The 20,808-nt window shown below is 33.5% G+C and overlaps 1 protein-coding gene, 2 long non-coding RNA genes and 1 other non-coding gene across 5 annotated transcripts in view; 3 read left to right on the top strand and 1 right to left on the bottom strand.

Moving 5' to 3' along the window:
• Nucleotides 1-4,381: 4,381 nt before the first annotated feature.
• On the bottom strand, nucleotides 4,382-11,160 carry tm4sf5 (transmembrane 4 L six family member 5). Of its 2 annotated transcripts, NM_001002372.1 has the most exon segments (6): nucleotides 4,386-4,907; nucleotides 4,998-5,449; nucleotides 6,146-6,335; nucleotides 7,846-7,991; nucleotides 8,317-8,397; nucleotides 10,905-11,159. In NM_001002372.1, coding segments are annotated over 5 exon segments (606 nt in total). In that variant the 5' UTR covers nucleotides 11,076-11,159; the 3' UTR covers nucleotides 4,386-4,907; nucleotides 4,998-5,431.
• LOC147843102 (uncharacterized) lies at nucleotides 6,182-8,863 on the top strand. Its single transcript, XR_015495556.1, has 2 exons — nucleotides 6,182-6,322; nucleotides 8,301-8,863. It is a non-coding gene; the product is annotated as an uncharacterized LOC147843102 (long non-coding RNA).
• A 4,057-nt stretch (nucleotides 11,161-15,217) lies between the features above and the next one.
• The window catches only part of LOC101882514 (uncharacterized), a 45,963-nt gene continuing 40,372 nt past the window's right edge, over nucleotides 15,218-20,808 (top strand). The window contains exon 1 of the long non-coding RNA XR_015495547.1: nucleotides 15,218-15,305. This is a non-coding gene — a long non-coding RNA (uncharacterized LOC101882514). The remainder of the gene's footprint in view (nucleotides 15,306-20,808) is intronic.
• LOC137496264 (U2 spliceosomal RNA) lies at nucleotides 16,655-16,845 on the top strand. The gene has a single exon (XR_015496684.1). It is a non-coding gene; the product is annotated as a U2 spliceosomal RNA (small nuclear RNA).

Here is a 20,808-nt window from a genome sequence, read left to right as displayed (position 1 = left end):
GTACCATTTGACGAATGCACTTGGTTGTTTCACCAAATTCACTTTATGAGTGTTACCTCTGAACGCTTCTACTTAGATGCTTTGTGTCCTCTAACCTGATTTCACCAAGTAGGACATGTGTGGGAAGTTTTTTGATTAACATCTAGATCCTGAAACAACATTCCAATCAGCCAATCAGAATTAAGGGATATGTTTACTGTTTATGTTAAGTTTAGGCTGATGGTTGGTTTATGCACTTCTACAGGATTGTCATCCAGCTATTCCCCTCTGATTTTGAAAATAATGTACAGTTGTAGTTGAGTTTAGGGGTAGGAAATAGGTGTGTGGATTTCATTTTCCAACAAAAATGATGTTCTAGGATCAACATATATGTTAATCCAGGATCGATTCGTACTTGGCAAAATCATAACTTGCCTTTGTCTCTTGCCTAGTTAGTACTGAACATTAAAAGAGTGGCCTATTTAATCAGTCATCAGGTGATGTATAGAGATTTTTTTTTGTCACTTTTGTAAAATCCAATTTTGTGGATGTTTTATGTTTTCCTTCTATTCATTTTTTGCGGTTAAATTCAGTCAACTCTCTCCTGCTTTGTGTACCATAGAGAGAAGAATAATTACTTACACCTTCAGATGTGTCTTTATTCAGTGTACACTTTAGGAAAGATATTACACCATTTGCTTTTGTAATAAAGCAAGATTATTCGCCACAAAATCAAAAATATGTCATGTGGAAGCTGAATATGGAGGTTTTCCAATTATGTTTGCTAGGATGGGACATTTGTCCAAGATGCTTGAAAACCTGGAATTTAAAATCTAAATTTTGAGATTATGTCCATATTAAATTCTTAGCAGTCCATTTTGCTAACGAAAAATTACAATTTAATATATTTATGGAAGGAAATTTAGTAAATGCTTACATGAAAGTTGATCTTTATTGAATATTCTATTAATTTTGCAATAAAATACATTGTTAATTCAGATTGTATTTTTGAGTGCATCAATATTCCCATTTATCTGAAGACTGGTTTTGTGGTACAGGGTCACGCATTATTTGGATTATTCTGCCATTTTGATTGAGAAAAACCACTGTTGAAAGCCAAAAACAAATAATCCGCCTGTCTGTTGTATTTACTCTCAGAGGAAGATGAGTGATTTAATGAGTGTTTACTCTCTCACGCCGCAGAGCTTTACTCACATGCTGTTGCTTGGCCCCAGTGCACTCAATATCTGCTCTAGTCCGGCTCAAATCGCTTTTAGCCAGTTTTTCCTCCCTGTTCTCATGCAAAATACCCCCTTCCCCAAGTTGCACCCCGTCCTCCCCCAATTTTTTGTCCCCGTCAACAATCCACCTTCCCTGCAGCACATTTACCCTGGGGTGCGTATGAACTCACAAGTCAGTGTCAAATACCTACATACGCATGTTCAGTAATGTCTGTGATTTTAAACGTAATGAGTCAGGTTGAAAAAGACAAGCAGAGGCATGAATCTGTTGATGTGTGCATTGTACTGTTATGGGAACAGAAGTCACAGCGATGGGATTCACAGGATCATAACATATACATGGATATGTTTGTTTCTTTGATTCAATAATGATCTAATAATATTTCTGTAATTGTACATAAAAATATTGTCAAATATCACGTTTCACGGTATGTTTAGACATATTTGGAGGGAATCTCATTAATAGTTTACAGAAAAAAACGAATTAAGTTTATTTAATACTACACTGCTGATGATTTTTGTAAAGTACACAATATTTAACTGTAATTTACGGTAAGACAGTTATGCAGTAAGTCCCTGTATTTTATAGCTGCATTGTGAAAATGACTGTATATTTTACAGTAAAGATAGAAAATGCTGTATATATACAGCAAGATAAGTGTAAATACAGTATCTTTGTTGAAATTGATTCACTGTAAGTTACTGGCAAACTGAACTGTAATATGAACTGTATTTTACTGTAGGACAGTTATGCAGTATGTTACTATTTTAAAGCTGCTATTTTTTGCTTTTTAAATTATATTTTACAGTAAAGATATACAATGCTGTAATTAAATATACAGCAAGATAAATGGTGCTGTAAATGTAAATAAAAACTATTATATAAAGTATTTTTGCTGTAATTTATTTACATTAGGTTACTGACTAAGTGCTGCCAATAGCTACTGTAATAATTACAGGTACTGTGTATATTTACAGAAATTTCTTTACAGTGTACAAACAGAAATAATAATTAAAACAAAGAGTTCTCTAAATATTTTACAGCTTTTTGTTGTGTTTTTAGACACACACAAATACCAATTCTCCTTAATGCATCATGTTTAACAGACTTAAAAGCAAGATTTTAATGAACATTCTAACAGAATGCTTAATATAGCCCAATAAATCACATAACCTCCGTTCACATGCTCCATCCAGCGTGATTCTGCTCCGCTTCTCTCTGCTTTGTCTGGAGTCATTGTGGAAGCTGATGAGTGTATTGTGTCTGTTCTCTCTGTCTAATTGGACATTGAATTAGTCTGGTCGGATCCATGCGAAGCCTTTCATACAGCCGCCTTGCTCTCTTTTTTTTGCTTAATAACAATTTTAAAAAGTATGTGTTGTGTGCTTGTTTACATGTTGCATGTTCTGTGCCAATAAGAACAGGACACCCTTTCCTGAAGCACTGGTTTGAACCAGCTTTCTATACATTAAGCTGACGTCATGATGTGTACTAGGACATGCTGTTGCTTTTCTCCCCTTGTGGCTGAAGCATGTATGGTATGTTTACAGCGATCAGGTCAAATCTGTAAGCTTGTTTGGGATTCTCCAGACGTTTATCCTGCCTTGGGCTTCAAATAGGTGTTTGTGCTCAGGATTAAGCCGCAATAGAGTGGAGGGCTGCTCTGGTCACAAAGATTATAGGCTTAAATATTGGTTTACAGATTGTGTGCTATACTGATTACAATTTATTATTATTATTATTATTATTATTATTATTATTATTATTATTATTAATAATAATAATAGTAATAATAATAATAATAAAGAGTTTTATTGTTTTTGGATAATTTATTTGTATGTTTGTTTTTTGGTCCCCAGACTGCATTTATTTATTCAGATAATACAGATAAAATAGTAATGCTGTGTAATATTTTGCTGTAAATAACAGTTTTTTATGTGAAAATATATATTTAGAATTCAGCAAATGTTAGATCTTAGTAAAGCGATTCTTCAAAAATCATTCTAATATGATGATTTGCTGCTTTATTATTACAATTAATATTGGCACTCAGTCATTACTGATGTTATTTATGATTATCAGTGCTGACATTTTTTCTGCTTCATATTTTTGTGCATTTTTTTAGGAAATGTAGCTACCGAAGTTACTTTAGATTAATCTGAAGTCTGAGGGCCAAAGATTTACTCTACATGAGGTATCCAATCCAATAATCCCATTAAATACACTCGACAAACATTCATAGAGGGTTTAGAAAGCATAAAGCACTTGACTATTAATACGCTTTAAACTAAACTGAACAAAAATGTCAACTCATAAAGGGATTTTTCTTTAAATTTTTGGAAAGACTTTAAAAACTAACTTTGGATTAATCTGTCATTGATAAATAAAGGTCTTTTTTTAAAGAGCAAAACACTTTGAAAATGATCAGAAATCTTACTTGAGCAGCAAATCAGTATAATACAATGATTTAGGAATAAATTATATTTAAAAAAATATATTCTTGCATGATGCTTTCTGTTTTATACTGAAATGATATTTCACAATATTGTAGTTTTTATTGTAAGTTTCATCAAATAAGCATAACCTTAATGATCCAAAGGTATTACCTTCAAAAATATGAAATGTCTTGATAGGGTACAGTAATATGCATGACAGTGAAAGAATCGGAAAACTCAGCTAGAATCTGATGTGCTTTCTTTCCATGTATAAATGCCTTCATTCACCACCTGATTTCACTGCATGAACGTTTTAACAGCTGCAAGTCTGCCTTTCGCCACCAGGAGCTTAGGCTATGTTTTTGCGTGCTGCGAGATCTGGTTTATTCCGGTGTCATAGTGAAAGTGATTACAGAGGAAATAGTGAATGGCACAGGTGTCAAAAAGAACATAGTGGCTTCATCATTTAAAGCCTGTAGAAAACAGTCAGTCAGTTACTGGGTTCAGTTTCTAGCTTCAAATGTAATGGAAACTAGAAAAGCAAAGAAAAAAAACTTGATTCCTCCTGCCAAGAAAAGGAAAACACTCAGGGATATTTTTGTAACCTGTAGAAGAAAATATCCTTCTCATGCAAACTGATGCCAGCTCTAAAAATAGGCATTACTTACTTAAAGTTAATAATTCAGTCCATCAAACTATTTTTATTACTCATGAGAAACACAAAATACATTTCAGCAAAATTAGTTTATTGTGAAAGAAAGTATTCCGATCATTAGGATATGACCATTTAATACTCTAAAACAAATTCAATTTAACCCCTGTATATCTATTTATTTAAGTTATAAGTTATACAATATGATATTTGCGCATATACATAAGATTAGTCAGTACTTAAGTCAAGTCTGGAGTTTGTCTAACAAAATAACCTTACGATAACGGTCCAAAAACTAGTACACCCTAATTTATGTTATTGAAAAATATTAAATATAAATTTAAAAAGAAGAAAAATCAAGAGAAGCAAAAAAAAATTGTTGAAATTTTGAAGAATGTATTTTTTTTGCAATATTTTGCTTGAATTTAACTGTATTATCTTTCAATTTCTAAATATTTTGGTGATTAAAATATTATTTAATAAATATATCTGTTTAATATATCATTTTTTTAAATGCACAAAAATAAATTGCCTATATTCACTGAGAAATTATATGTTCACTCAATTATGCTGAGCACTGTATGTATGTATGTATGTATGTATGTATGTATGTATGTATGTATGTATGTATGTATATATATATATATATATATATATATATATATATATATATATATATATATATATATGTTCAAATTGATGAATGAACTTGAATTTATTTAGTTTCAATATGAAATTATGACCAATGACCATCAAAAACATAACAATTCAGTAAACTCATTTCATAACATATGCATATTTATGAATCTAAACAAGAAAAAGACACGCAGACATAAACATCTTTGCAACTACTATTTCTGACAGCTCATAAATCAAAACAAGAATTCCAACTTAAAAAGTATAGGTAGTTACAGAGCTTGACATTTGATAATAATTTACTGCCAGTATACCACATTTTACAGCTCAAGCAAAGTTACATTTACACAAAACAACCCTTCTTTAGTGATGGCTTGGATTGCATCATTTACAAGCAGCCTGTGTGAAGACTCTTGTCCTGTTGTAAGGATTCCATATGAAATCAGTGTTGTTTGGTTTGTCGTCGGTGATGTTTTACTCCTCACACTCACAGACCTCCTTCATCCTGTTGTTCAGAGAAAAGAGAAATCATTCGTAATAGACGAAGGCATGACATTTATTTCAGCATTGAGATATCTAAATGCTTATACAGTTTGTATGTTTGTTAATGTTTAAGAAAAATTACTTAAGAAAAACTGATTATAATTCACAGAGTCTAGTTCAAATTAAAAAGTCACTGTAAAACAAATCTGTTAATAAACAGTTTCTGTATTTTGTGTTTCACAAGCATTTATTTTATAGTTGTGAATAAAATTAGGAGACCTAGATCTCTGCTCTGTCAAAATTTGATGTTAAATGTTCAATTCTACAGTTTAACAAAGTGGCTTTTATTGATATTTTCGTAGTTTAAAATAATATAGTGTACAAGAAATTATATTTAGAGAGAAATATGTCTGTAAAATAACAGAAAATCTACTAGCAGTTTATTACAAGGTTTTTGTGCCATAATGCACAACACCAACTCAGACAATATATCACTTTAAACTGTTAAAAATGTAATTAAAAGTCACTTTTTGAAGTTTTCAAGGTTAAAAGTTGTTGGAAAAAAGATGAAAGTCTCGTAATGCAATTCAAAAGCAGGGAATTAGGGAATAAACAGGAAACTAAAAATAAACAAATACAAAAAAATGAATCCTAAAATGTACAGATATTTTTACAGTGCAGTAATGCGTCAGAGTGCACAATGTATTTCACAATTTACCGATTTTCTTTTCCGGCAGTCTCCACAGATGCATCCCACACATCCATTCACCACCTGAATGACGCAGAGAACTGCCTGGAGGGCAGAAAGAGACAGAAGTATGGAGAACAGCACAATGTGCCAGAGGACCATGTTCTCAGGGAAGATGCATTCAGACCAGCTTGACTTGTCCACCAGGTAACTGCTGTTCCTGTTACAGCAAGACAGAAAGTTTGCGTTACTGGCTTCATCTAGTGGCCATACAGTGAACTGCAATTACACTGTAAAACTCAACAGTCAACCTTATCAAATGAAATGAGTGCAGTTAACTCAAAATTGACTGAAAGTTAATTCTACTCATTTGAAAAGAGTTTTGAACTAGTTAATTAAATACCTCGTTACTTCAACTTAAAAGGAGTATGTTCACAGTACTCATATAGATTCTTCAACTCAAATGGTTTGTAGCAATCGGTTTCCTCAAACGGTTTGAGTTGCCTTAACTTATTGGGTTTTAAAGTACTCAGTTGGTTTGAGTTCTCTTCATTTATTAGGTTATACTGTGCTCAAATTGCTTTGTTTACTTAAATGGATTAAGTTCACAGTACTCATTAGGATTAGTTTTTGAACTTAAATGGTTTTGTTGCAATCAGTTTCTTCAAATGGTTTGAGATACCATAACTTTTTAGGTTTTACATTGTACGAATTACTTAAGATTTTCTTATTCTTGCTATTGAAGGTCCAGTACACCCAATAACGGTTGATTTATCAAGAATTCACACACACTTAAAGGATTCCGTCTATTTGAGCTTTTTCAGTTAAACATATGTCATACACAATTTAGACTTTTGCTTAATAAATGCTCAATGCCAAAGAAATGCCAAGGTGCACATACAGTAAAGTATGAAAAATGTGCTTTAAAAAATATACACACACAACTAGGGGTTAATTGTTTTATCCAGTGGTGGTCAGTAATGAAGTAAATGTAATTCGATACTTATGTATCTTTTTCACATATCTGTACTTTACAGGAGTATTTTCATTTTGGGAGACTTTGTACTTAAAAGTAACAACACTGCACTAAAAAATACTCAAGGCAAAGTAAAAGTACACATTTTTAAAACTACTTAGAAAATTACAATTTCAGAGAAAAACTACTCAATTACAGTAATTGGAGTATTTGTACTTTGTTTCTTTACACCACTGGTAATAATATGAGTAAGAAATAATGATTATTCATCATTCTACAAAAAAGATTTGTTATTATTACCTCCTAGAATTGCACATTCAATGCTACATTTATTGTTTTGTCTTCTGGGGCACACATAATTTATTATATAATTAAAAAAAGCTAATGGGCTCCTTCTACAGCAGCAAATTCATTTTTTCTTTTTGACATTTGGTGCAAGTGTATCAGAAGGTGACAATTTTGACTCATTGATGATGTTTTGCAAGCAAGTCTATTTTATATATTTGGATGGAAACTACTGACATTCATGGGGTTAAAAACCTATGGTAGTCCCTTTTTCCAATGTTTTTTTTTTTCAAAATATTTTCTTTTGTGCTCAACTGAAGAAAGAAACTAATAGATTTGTAACAAGTAGAGAGAAACAAATGATTTCCATTTTTGGGTGAATTATCCTTTTAAGTTTCCTGTATAACAATTGTTCATATTAACATTTTTTTTATTAACATTTTATTTTTAAGGTTTAAAGTGTTCTTACCCTTTCCTGTCCTCAAATGGATATTTCCAGTCTATTTCACCTTCAACTTGGCATTTTGGCCCAACAGCCAAAGCTGCAATGGCTACACAGGCACAGTAGACCGATCCAACAACGCCAAACAGAGATGAGAAAACAGAATTCAGCATCTGTAAAGAAAGACCATCAATGCTGAACAATCAAATGTGTGATATGCTTTCTATAGGCTGCATGTAGACTTTTTTTATTTTGTTTGTTTGTTTACACTTTATTGTCCTCAATGGGGAAATTTGTCTTGGACCCTAGGCCCACGTTTGAATACACTGAACAAAAACAGACAACACAAATCAACACGTTCAATCATCAACAGAAATATTACATATTTAAAAGTTCATTGATGTAGATAAAACAAAAAAGAGAAGTGTATGTATATTATATGTACAAATGAGAGTTTGATTTTTTTGTTGTTGTTGTTCCAGTGTCAGATTTGCTCACCCGACAACGGTTTCCGCAGCAGCCTGCCCCACAGCAGCCTTTGCCCCCGGCTCTGATGGCTGAGCAGCTTGGGCACATCATCTGATGAACAAAAGTCAGTGAAAAGAGACTTATCAACTGACGGAAGATGTAAACCATTCGATTAAACGTTTATCATATGTAAGTTTCAGCTATGGGGTCATCAAAGCAAACCACAGTCTTATTATGTAAATCATCAGAAGAACAGAATGTTTATAATGTAATTCATCATGCTAAAAGGAGACATTTTGACAATAAATAAATAAAATAAAAACTTTGGAGTTCATAATTAAATTATTAGGTGTCAAATTGTATTTTATGAATGATAATTATGATGATAATAAATATTAGTTCTATTTGATCATAGTAGGGCTATGTGTTTGCCTAAGTAATCGACTTTTTTATGACAATTCAACTCTCAAAAACATTATAGATCTCTAAACCTTTTTAAAGCTCTTGTATGTAAGATTATGACTCTTTTAAAGAAGAAAGATACCTTAATAAATTGGCCCAGCCATGACTCAAACCAGCGAGCTTCTTGCTGTGAGGCAACTGTATTTATTTATTTAATTTTTTTTGCCATTTTAATCTAATTGATATTTAGTGATTTATTTTTTCAGATTTATTTTTGGCCTTTTTACCTATATTAGATAGGACAGTATTTAAACAGGAAGCAAAGTTGGAGAGAGAGAGAGGGGGGTAGGGTAGGGAAATGTCCCCGAGCCAGGATTCGAACCTCAGGCCTCGCTTACACACTGCATAATACAGACAGGATGTACAGCAATATGCAAATATCTTTATATATGAAAAATAATTCACATATTAAGGATATATATAGGATATAAATATAAAGGATTACAATATTACAAAACTTATTATTTTCTAGCCTAAATAAATATAAAAAACATACTCTCATGCCTTCTTCATCTCAGGAGGCTTTTTCAGTTTATTCATAACAATTTGCTTTTGTATAATGTTAGAATTATTAGCAGTATTATTTATTACATGCATATGTATATTTGTTTTATTAAAAACTAACTTAGATTTGCCCACCTGTCAGGTTTTAGACCTTATGGGGCATAGCATGTGTATTAGGATATAACTCGTTATTATTGTTCATTTATTAATTTGCTGGAAATTAGAACTGAATTTAGAAATAGTTTTGAAACAAATCCTTGCACTTAACAAACAAAATAAATGATTTATAGGCTAATATGTGTACAACACGTTTCCCCTATCCAGGAGAGTGAAAGCGAAAGTAAATAATGAGGAGGCTCATCTTTCATTCTCACGCTGTAGATGCTCTGTTTAACTTTTTTCTTGCTAGTGAAACGCTCAGTTTTTCCACTCTGTCATGTAGATAGCAAATGTGCTATGGTGCGACTCAACTAACTCTTAAAGGGAATGGGAGATGAGACTCTGATTGTTTTATTGTCAAAACACACCTATAACTCATTATGAAAATAAGCTCAATCCTTTTAGACCATGCACCACGGCACAAAGCGGATTTTTCCGTCCTTAAATTAGCAAAAGTGGATTCCGACACACCCTTATTGCTTTTTGCACCCTGCGCTTTGCACTTTGCGCATTGATTGTCAAAATAAAACCCTACGAGTTTACAGCATTCAACTTTGTAGAATTTCTGTAGATTAAACTGCACAACACAAAATAAATAATGCTAATCAAAAGGATAAATGTTGGCTCACTAAAGAAAAATAAATAATTTTAGTTTATTTGATGTTTTTGTGTTTATGAGAAAAAAAATCTTAGTTATGAAGGTTATGGACAGATGTGAAATTGCCACTTGGTGCCTTTGGTAAATCAAATATAATTGTTTGAAATTTTGACAGGGACATTTCTGAGTATGTTTACAGTACTGTAAAATACTAGCCTAAGCAAACAACCTAGAAATAGTTTCACTATTGTGATGAAAACAAATTTTTTTTCATGGCAAGGTAAACAATTTGCATGGAATTGCTCATATGCTTTTAAAAATAAAGGTTTATATAGAAAGGTTATTGGAATCTGGATTGATTGATTAAACTTTTTTTAAATATCTGTAGAATTTATTTATTGCACAAAAAAGAAATAAAAGGTGATTTAAATGTGATCTATTTAGAACTGTTGATTTGAGTTTGAGCTCAGGATTAATTCATCCTGATAATATCAAGGATGTTCCATAGTACAATATCAGTGTAATACAGGGTGTGAGCATAAAGCTTGCTTCACATCATTTTATTGCTCATCCCTTTTACAGTTCCTTTATTTAAATAATGTTTGAACAAACTGACCAACAATGCTAATTTTAACCATTCTAATAAAATAAAATAAAATAAAATAAAATAAAATAAAATAAAACACATATATTTTATAACAATTTGAACAATGTACACTTTTGGTCTAGTAACCAATGTTGGATGTATCTAATCAGTTTTGTGCGATCTAAAACACAAGTCAGGACCAATCATTTTAGCAAACCATCAAATCTTTAAAGCATCTCACACATTTGTTACCACATGAAAAAGCCAAATTAGGACAAACACATGAATGAAAACAGACTGGAAACTCACAAATAGTCCTCCACCAAGGATACCTCCCATGAGCCAGACCTGAAGTGAAATATTTTTGGTGTCCAACTGCTCTCCATTAGGGAAGAATAAAAGTAAGTTGGCAATTATAGACAAAAAGGCCGATGGTAAAAGCATCAGCCCCACTAACCGAGCACACTTTCCGGTACACATTGCGATGGATCTGTATTAAAAACACTATAAATCGAGAGAAATCGTCAAAGGCTGTGTTTTTCTCAGCGGAGCACAGGCACTAACTGATACGACAGAACGCCCTTTGAGACCTGACAATATTTACAGTGCTTTTATCAGTGCCATTTATGGTGTGTTAACATGACAGTGGGCAGTGGATGGAGTTTCAGTTCTGTATAATGACTGTCAAATGTGATAAGTTGCTCTGATCTGATTGATCAGTAAGGTTTGAGTGTGCAAAAGTTACAGTTAGGCCATATTCTTTTATAGCCAATTCCATAATATATTTTGTTATAAATAGCATCTACGTCACAATTTATTGTGTGACTGTAGGCTACAGCAATACCTCTACTTTCATCTTTGATCTTCATTTCGTCGACCATCTGAGCGTGATTGCTGTTTATTTTTAGAGAGGCTCTTATACACTTATAAAAATAGGTTGTTCAAGTCATGAATAAGAGGCTTCAAATGGCAATGGAAGGTAACTCAAAATTTATAGGAGTTGCATGTTAAAATAAATTTAACAAAATTACACCGTTAGGTCAAAATCGGATTGATTAATATTCATTAATTTTCCTTACGCTTAGTTTCTATTTCAGATGTTGCCACAGTGGAATGAACCGGCAACTATTCCAGCATAAGTTTTACACAGTGGATGTACTGGGAAACACTCATACACTCTCGCATTCACACACACGCAATCAAACAATATGGGCAATTTAGTTTATGCAATTCACCTATAGCGCATGTCTTTGGACTGTGGGGGAAACCGGAGCACCTGGTGGAAACGCATGCGAACATGGGTAGAACATGCAAACTCCACACAGATAAACCAACTGACCCTGGGACTGGACCCAGTGACTTTCGTACTGTGAGGTGACAGTGCTAACCACTGAGCCATTTTGCGGGCCTTGATTGGTTATTAAACTGAATTTTAAAACTGGTTCCGGTGACTAAATGGGACATCTTGACCATATGAATAAAATAAATACTTAAGAGGACAAAAATTAAAAACTGTCAAAATTGTATTTTATTAATGATAATTATGATGATAATGAATATTAGTTCTATTTAATCAAAGTATGCCTAGTTGTTTGCCCAGCTATTCGACTTTTCAATGACAGTTTAACTCCCAAAACCATTATAGATTGGTAAACTTTTTAAAGATGTTGTATGTAAGTTTATGACTCTTCTAAAGCAGGAAAATACCATAATATGTTTGCAGAACATTCTAAGTGAGCATACTTATTTATCTGGAAAACAAAGTCCTTTATTCTTATTTGAAAATTTGTGCTGGAGTGTCTGTCTTTGTTTTGGCATCTATAGCCCACCAACTGCCAGTTTACACAATTATTCATTCATTTGCTTGTCGGCTTGGTCCCTTTATTAATCCGGGGTCGCCACAGCGGAACGAACCGCCAACTTATCCAGTACATTTTTTTACGCAGCGGATGCCCTTCCAGCCGCAATCCATCCCTGGGAAACGTTTACACAATTATATTATATATATTATATTACACAATAATATTTAGCACTCTGTGTTGTCTTGCTTTGCAAATAATATAAATATTCAAATGTTGGCTGAGCAGCTTATGTTGTAACACTGTGTCTTAACAACATGCAATTTAGCTGTCCGGACCAGATGCATCACGACATTTAAATTACAGAGTGATTCAGAAGAGCGGATAAGTGCACTGCACTCCAACAAAATGGTGTGTTTGAAAATCTAATCAATACTTGTTAAATCTCTTTAACATTATTAAAGGTACATGCTGAGTGATTGGTAGTTCTTCAGCGGATAGAAAGATAAAGTTATTGTTATTGTTAAAGTTATTAAGAGATTTTTGTAAAAAGTGTAACACCCGTGACACAACAGCAAGAGACAACTACTTTCATTACATATTTTATAATATTTATTTGTGACTTCATTTAGATGCTATATTTGATTGCAAGAATACATTATTGCAGGGGTGTCAAACTCAATTCCTAGAGGGCCCCAGCCTTGCAGAGTTTAGTTCTACTTCAACAAGTTTGACACCTGTGATTTATTATATTTTGAATGGTAGAACAATCTGTTTTTGACCCCAAAATAAAGCCCCTTCCTTCTGTACATAGCTGTGGAGATGAGCAGTTTTGATATATTTGGAATTTTACATTCATTCATTCATTTTCCTTCGGCTCAAGCAGGTCGCACACCAGAAGCGCTGCTTGGCGATGCGCCGTGCAACGCCACGCAGCGCCACGCAGCGCCATGCATTTTAGAATTCTAAACATAGGTTTCTATCAAGGTACAACACAATAATTAAACAATAATTTAAGCAATTAAAACACAATAACTGCCCCATTAATGACTCAAAATTATTCAAATACCATTTTGTTTCATTTTATAAAATAGAAAAAAAATGTAAAGCTAAAGATATTAAGTCTAAGATTGCTTACAGAAAAGAAATGCACATTTTTATAGAATGACCCTTTTGTTGGTTGAGTCACAATTCTGCTTTCCATTTTCAAACTTTGTGTTTGCTATTTTATTTTGATCTGAGGTGAACTGTTTGCTGCAGCTTTTAATGTGGTAATGATATTCAAACTCACACAAAACATAATCAGTTCCTGATCATATAACAATAATAGCCTAACTTTATGCTGTTTTTCAGTCACAACCTTATAGAAACGTTTTGGTAACACTTTATAACTACTACACTATAAATCATCTATTAAGCATTAGCAAATAGTGAATTCATTATTTGTTAAGCATTACCTCGACATCCTATAGATGTTAGTAAGCAGTTTATTTCTGCAGCTACACATGCTCTTCTTGACTTTGAAGCACATTTATAATGTGCTTAATGATTGTGTTTTCATACTTTATTACTTATTAATTATTCGTTACTTAATTCAGTATTGCATCATTTACAAACTAGTTGTATTTAAAAGTAGCTTGGAGGCTTTTAGAATCTCACAGAACGAGTTAGTAATTGATTATTAAACTTTTCAAATCAACATTTATATATTGTATATTGTTATTTTATTTCATTATTCAGGCATATAGTTATGGTTACTACGTTAATAAATGCTGTATTAACTCAACTTCATCCAGGTTTGTGACCTATTCCAAAGTGAGGACTATATATGTTTTATAAATCTCCTATAAATGACAGTTAAAGGCTCAGTGTCAAATGAACAATACATCTTTGCAATCTTATCTAAAAAATAAAATGACTGTAAAGTTGAAACATCGCCGAATAACAGGAGTGTTAAAATACAGTTAGTTTATTAATTGAACAATATATTATGATACAACATTTCAAAGTGATTAAGCAACGTTTAAACTGTATGTTCAGTTGAGTATATTTAAATAGAAGTTATATAACAGAATAGAAGTTAATAAAGGAATTTATTTTCTTTTTTCCCTGTTTAGAATTTAACTGAGCCTTTAATTGTCATTTATTAGGAATTTATAAAGCATAAATAGTCCTCACTTTAGATTAGGTCACAAAACTGGATGAAGTTGAGTTGATAAAGCATTTATTAACATACAAATTAACTCTCAGTAATTGCTGAATAATAAGATGTATAAACGTTGATTTCAATAGAATCATTCTCTAACTCATTCTGAATTATCCTAAAATAGCACCAACTATTCTTAAATAACTGGTTTGTAAATAATGAAATACTTAATTTAGTAGTGAAAAATGAATCATTAAAGTATGAAAATACAATTATTAAGCACATTAAATGTGCTCATAAGTCAAGAATACAGCATGTGTAGCTGTAAGTATAAACTACTTACTAACATCTATTAATGTAGAGTTAATGGTTGCATGTTGTTATTCTGATAAGAGGAGCATTTTGTATAAAAAGTCTTATCCAGATCTTTTCTTTAAGAGGTTTTTGACAGGGGAAATGTGATGTAGTAATGTTCGTTTATGTTGGTGTCGTCAATCTGGCAACCTGCGTTAGAGGAGGAGCCAGGTGATAAAAACCTCCATTGTTCCCCCCAACAACTGCAATGACTAGATCAACCACTAGATGGCAACCCTACAAGCGGTACCTTTAAGTTACACCTGAGGTTAAAATCTATGGATGTGGAAAAAGTATTTGACCTTTAGAGAATGCACGTGCGCAAATTTGTCGCGTCATAGTATGGTGTACCCGAGTTGGCGGACGCGGGTGTTGTGATTTTCGGTGAAAAACTACAGCTCGTGCTCCCAGGTGAGTGGCTTAAAGCATTTTATGTAACAGTAATCGAAATCAGATGTTTTTGAGATGTTTCGTCGAAGTCGTCGACGGTTTGCTGTTGTTTTGTGGCGTTGCTAATATTACGGGCCTAACGTTACGCATGACGCAGGTAAGGTTTATCGAAGGTTGCATTTTGTTTGGGTTTGTAACGTTAACGATTTGGATGCATTGGTGTAACTTACCTGAGATTTCAAGTTAATTACTTTAACTGTTTCACGGAGATGAGTTTTTGATTACTTTTATTTGTGTCACGAGGATTCATAACTTAGGCTCGTAAAATGCGTGGCAAACATTCACATCTAACGTTAACGGTGAATTGTCTGATCCGAGTGTGCCAACGTTGTTATATGTCTATATGTAGTGGATTAAAGGAGATGTTTGTTGATCTACTGTAGCCTAACACTTGCGACCCTCTGCATGTGCCTACATGTGTTTTTTCCATCAGAAATACAGTATTATCTTTTGACATTAGTGGAAGGGTCCGAGATTTATCCTTTTAGGCATGGCGTGTTTGTTTTTTGGGTTTTATTGTACCCGTGCCTTTTTTGTTTGTAAATTTTATGAGTTGTTTATTGTGTTTGTTTGTTGTAAGGGGACACAGACGCGCCTACAAATTAAACTGAGGTTCTGTTGTCCGTCTTGTACAACAACATTAAGCTTTTAATCAGTGTTTATTATAAGTTGTTGTACACTTCCTAAATACGTTTCAGGAGCACATCAACACTGTCTTTTGCATGATCTCCAAACGCACGGTGGGGTTGTCAGACATTAGGAAGGGGGAGGGGTGCTCCAGGAGCGTGTTTGTCAGTGTTACATTCGGCTGGGTTGTGCTGGTAAGAATAAAATGTTTTTGCTATTCCGCATTTGTCCACCGGATAACAGACCCTTAACAGTGTTTAAAGGCATGTTTTACAGTGTGTCCGCTAGGTGGCAGACCATCACCGTGTTTTAAAGCGTATTTTACAGCGTATTCGTTGTTTTTATGAATTTTACCTCTGCGGTCGTGTCGTATGTGTTTCCACTTCATCACCGTTTGAAACGTTTTGTGATTTATAAAAGCTGCTGCTTCAAATGCTTAAAAGTAGAATGCATGTGTTTGATTGGAGGACTTCATTAGTAAGCCACTCCTCTAGTCTGTTATTATTTTAAAACCTGCTTTTATTTTAAAAGCAGTAATCTGAGCCTGTGGTCATTTACATGTGTGGTCTTTATAAGAACACATAAAGATGGCTCTGTGTTTTTTAAAATGTGTTAAAATAGCCAGCCGTCATCCTCTTTATTGTTTCCCGGAATGCGGTCCCTCCTCCTGACAGTTTGTGGGTATCGCTTCTCGGCCTTTTGGCTAAGATCAAGTGTAGTATCTGTTCTTATCAGTTTAATATCTGATACGTGCCCTACCCGGGCACCATATATTAAATTGATTTTTGGAACAGGGAGATGGAATAGGGGCTTGCTCCGACCACTCCACGCATCGACCCGGTATTGCAGTACTTCCGGGAACGGTGCACCCCCTAAACAAGTTAATGGAAGATTAGTTTTTTATACGGCAGTGATTCCGAGATATGGCGGATTGTTACATGCTTGACATTTTGGGTGTGTGTCGTGGATATTCTCTGCGTGTGTAAACTCAAATGATTATCTGACGTTTTGAATCTAATTTGTTTGTGTTTTCTAGCACTTAATACGGGTTGTTCTGAGGTGGACTTGCTTGTAGTTATGCCCAAATAATGAATGATTTTGAAATGCTCACACCTTTTAAAATATACACTCTAGTGGTGTAGTCACAAATCTTACGGTTTAGAACGCATCATTTTTAGTCACACATCAGACCATTTTTTTGGACCAATCAAAAAAAAAAAAAAGACCAATGTCATTTGCTTTACATTTATTACAAAAACACTACTGCAAGACCCTTTAGGTTTTAACATGCAGAACTTAGAACCTGTAATTTTATTAAAAATAAAATGAAGAAATAGTCAGGTGAATAAAAATAAACTGAAATATTCAGTGCTATGAAAAATTACTTACTGTAATTAAATTAGTTACTGCTACTGTTGCTGATGATGGTAAATGTAGAAATCTTACATTATAATTTGCACTACCCATATTTATTTTTAGTCTCATTTTCAATAAACGATTCAGTTATTCACTCATAAAACTTCATGTTTCATTGCTAGATAGATCATTTTTCAAGAATTCAGTGGCATATTTGATGGCTGAATGTTGCCACCTTTTGGATAAATAGGGTCTCTGCTGCCTACAACTTTCATTTTTGAGTGTGGTTAAATGTAGGGCTGCACAATTCTGGCTAAAATGTGAATCGTGATTGTTTTTGCTTAAAGTCAAGATCGTAGTTTTCTCACGATTCTGTAAATGTAAAATAAAGGTTATTATGATTAGCCTATTATTATTGTTAATTCTCAAACATATGGTAAAACAACACTAATAATATTAGGCCTATGTGTGGGTCTACTGTTGGTTAAATGCTAAGTTTTGTATAGTCATAATGGTGGACTTGAACAGACTTAATATGTCCTGTTTGTTATTTCACAGTAAAATGATGACATCAGAATATAACTATTAATAATTATAAAATTGATTTATTATGTTTAAAGGGAAACACCAAGACACATTTTTTGAGCTGTTGACAGTTGTATATGCGTCCTATGCTGCTAAAAACACATATTTCACTAAAATAAAAAGTGAACAAATGTTTTTTATTGTTTTTATTTAAAAAAACTTAGAGTCTGGAGGTATTATAGAGTTTGCATATTCAGTTTGCCTAGATTTTTGGGTACAGACATCTATTGTGTGCGTTCTTAGCAGTTTTTTTCCCTGTGTTTTTAATATTGTCCATGTCAATATCAGAATTATATCGTATCGATCGAAATTAAGAAATATATCGTGATATAATTTTTACCATATCATCCAGCCCTATGAGGAACTGCTCTAAGCGTGCATTTTTCATGCAATATTTGTTACCACACGGCAATGAGAGAAAAAAAAAACCTCTGCATTTCCCTGAAACTTAGATGCACTCGGCAGGTAGCGTCAGGAAGCCGTGAGTGTTATTCCTGTCACAAAGTGCGGTGAAAACCTACACGACAGTAAGTTTGATTGTGGTGCTAACATGTTTACACTCGCTGTAATAGTTAGCTCGATACAAACTAACTTTGCCATCTGAATAAACAAAGACCACTGGTCGCTTACTTACCAAATCTGTAGAGGCAGGACAATCAACAGCAACTAGAGCTGCGTCTTTATTAAGAGACGAGCAGCAAATCTGGATCTCACCATTTCCAGTTTAGAAAAGCTTGCGAGTAAAAAAATGTTCCTTAGACACGTATTGTTGTCGAGCATCGCCTGTACTAGGGATGCTCAAAATAATCGATTAACCGTTAACCGAAAGGGTGCGTTTGTAACCGATTAATGCTATCAGTTAAACGATTAAAAACATTATTTTATATATTTTTAGTTTGGCTGCATAAAGGGCCGCTTGAATGCGCCTTTGCGTTAAGAGGGGCATCTTTTGCACGCGGCTCATCCCAGAGCAGCAGTTTGTGTTGTCAAGACAACTACAGAGAACTTTTAAAGAGCTTGGTTTCCGCTACATTCATTTTTCCATGGCGGGGACCAAAATGCATCCCTCCACGGCTACATTACCCATTCACAGTCAATGTTGTTGTTTTTAATAGCGGATTATAATCACACCAAAATGTATTAAAAGTTAAGTGGATTATAACAGCGCAAACTTTTCTGTAACCGTATAGTGCTGTGCGCTATCTGTTTAACCCTTTGGGGTTACATGCTGAATGACAGACTGACTGACGGGTGTGCGATGCGTGAGGCCAGCAAACACGAAGACGCTTTCAGTTAAGATGAACAGAGTTTCCATAATTATACTTTGTTTATAGATAAAGTATGACTCTGGATATAATCACTCTATCTTGCTGGAGTTTATAGCCGTTTCGCTTTACTTCAGGACGCATTAATGCTGCTCTGAAGGTCTAATCGCTGTTTGAATGTACAAATCTTGAATATCACAATATTATTAAATATTACAATTGTAACAACACAGACAGCAACACTTTTGCACAATCGATACCCAGCTGATTCAGTTGTTTCATAAGAGGACCGCGCTTCTTCTCTTCCTTTTTTTTCCTTGTCAACGTAAAGGCAGTGAGGTGCGTCTTGCGTTTTTGGAATGAAAAAAAGCACGCAGCTGTGGTCGGTTGTTTTACTGCAAGACATACTTAACTTTGCGGGACGATAACGTATAACCCGTGGCTACAGACACATTTGCCAAAGAAGCAAAATGGAAGAAGAATATTGCTTGAAACAGTGTTGATGGAAAAAAAAAAAAAAGCGTTGATGTTGACCTGGATCTGCGTCATAAACGCAACAAATAGGCTATTTTGACTGGTTTTGTGATTTATAATAATAACAGCGGGGCATTAAAAAAATGCATATTTTCCGTGGAGCGGGCAATTTGAGAAAGTCTGCTATTTTATTTGACGGAAGACAAAAATATGATTGGAAAAAAACAGCCTATGCCGGTTATTAAAAAGAATCAGTCCGTATTTTTGATTTGTAATATAAATTAATTATTTAAGTGGAAAATAATTTAGGGCAGTCCTATTTATTTTATTCATTTTATTAAGTTTATTCTGTTCTTCTGTGCTAAACATATAATATATGCTAGCATATAAAAATAAATCAGTATTTAAAAATGCAATATTTAATTTGTCGGACACAAAATAGTCACGTCAATTTGTTTAATATAAAATTAATAGTAATCTGACCAGTTAACCGTTAATAACCGATTGAGCGGCGGTTGTCGGTTAGCAAAATGAACCGAAATGAGCATCCCTAATACAGACGTGTTGATGCCAAACCAGCGCTGATGTTGACCTGTATCTGCGTCATAAACGCAAAAAGTAGGTTTTACTTTTTATTTTACAGCTTATAAAGCATGTATGCACATTAATGCAATATCATATTTAAACAACAAAACTGTTTACAAAAAGTCAACATATGCGCACGTTGTTGTTGTCTTTTCATCACGCAGCGCACGCACTTGAACCGCGAGAGAGGAAACCATAGCAAGACATAATCTTTAAAATAATGATTTTTATTAAAAATGTAAAAAAGTTTTGTGATTATAATAATAACAGCGGGGCATTAAATAAATGCATATTTTCTGTGGAGCAAGCAATTTAGGGAAGTCTGCGATTTTAGTTTGAAGAAAAAAACACATGATTGAAAAAATTATTAAAAAGAATCCGTCAGTATTTTCGTTTTGTAATATGAATTAATTATTTGAGTGAAAATAATTTAGGGCAGTCCTCTATTTACTTCATTCATTTTTAGTTTATTCTGTTCTTCTGTACTAAAGACTGCAGATGCGTGAAAATGCTCTGTTATGTTCTATTATTAATAAGCTAGCATGTAAAATTAAATGAGTATTTTAAAATGC

The sequence above is a fragment of the Danio rerio genome, chromosome 7, assembly GCF_052040795.2.
Source record: "Danio rerio strain M-AB ecotype USA chromosome 7, GRCz13ab, whole genome shotgun sequence".
In the NCBI taxonomy this organism is placed as follows: Eukaryota; Metazoa; Chordata; class Actinopteri; order Cypriniformes; family Danionidae; genus Danio; species Danio rerio.
Note: the sequence above shows the minus strand (reverse complement) of the source record. Positions and strands in the feature narration are given on the sequence as shown.

Excerpts from the sequence above, each read along its gene's own strand:
- tm4sf5 (XM_087259103.1), bottom strand. The coding sequence starts at position 11,075 with ATGTGTACCGGAAAGTGTGCTCGGTTAGTGGGGCTGATGCTTTTACCA. Across the intron at positions 8,398-10,904 it reads TCCTTGGTGGAGGACTATTT|ATGATGTGCCCAAGCTGCTC; the intron begins GTGAGTTTCCAG and ends TTTGTTCATCAG. Across the intron at positions 6,336-7,845 it reads CCATTTGAGGACAGGAAAGG|GAACAGCAGTTACCTGGTGG; the intron begins GTAAGAACACTT and ends TTGCTGTAACAG.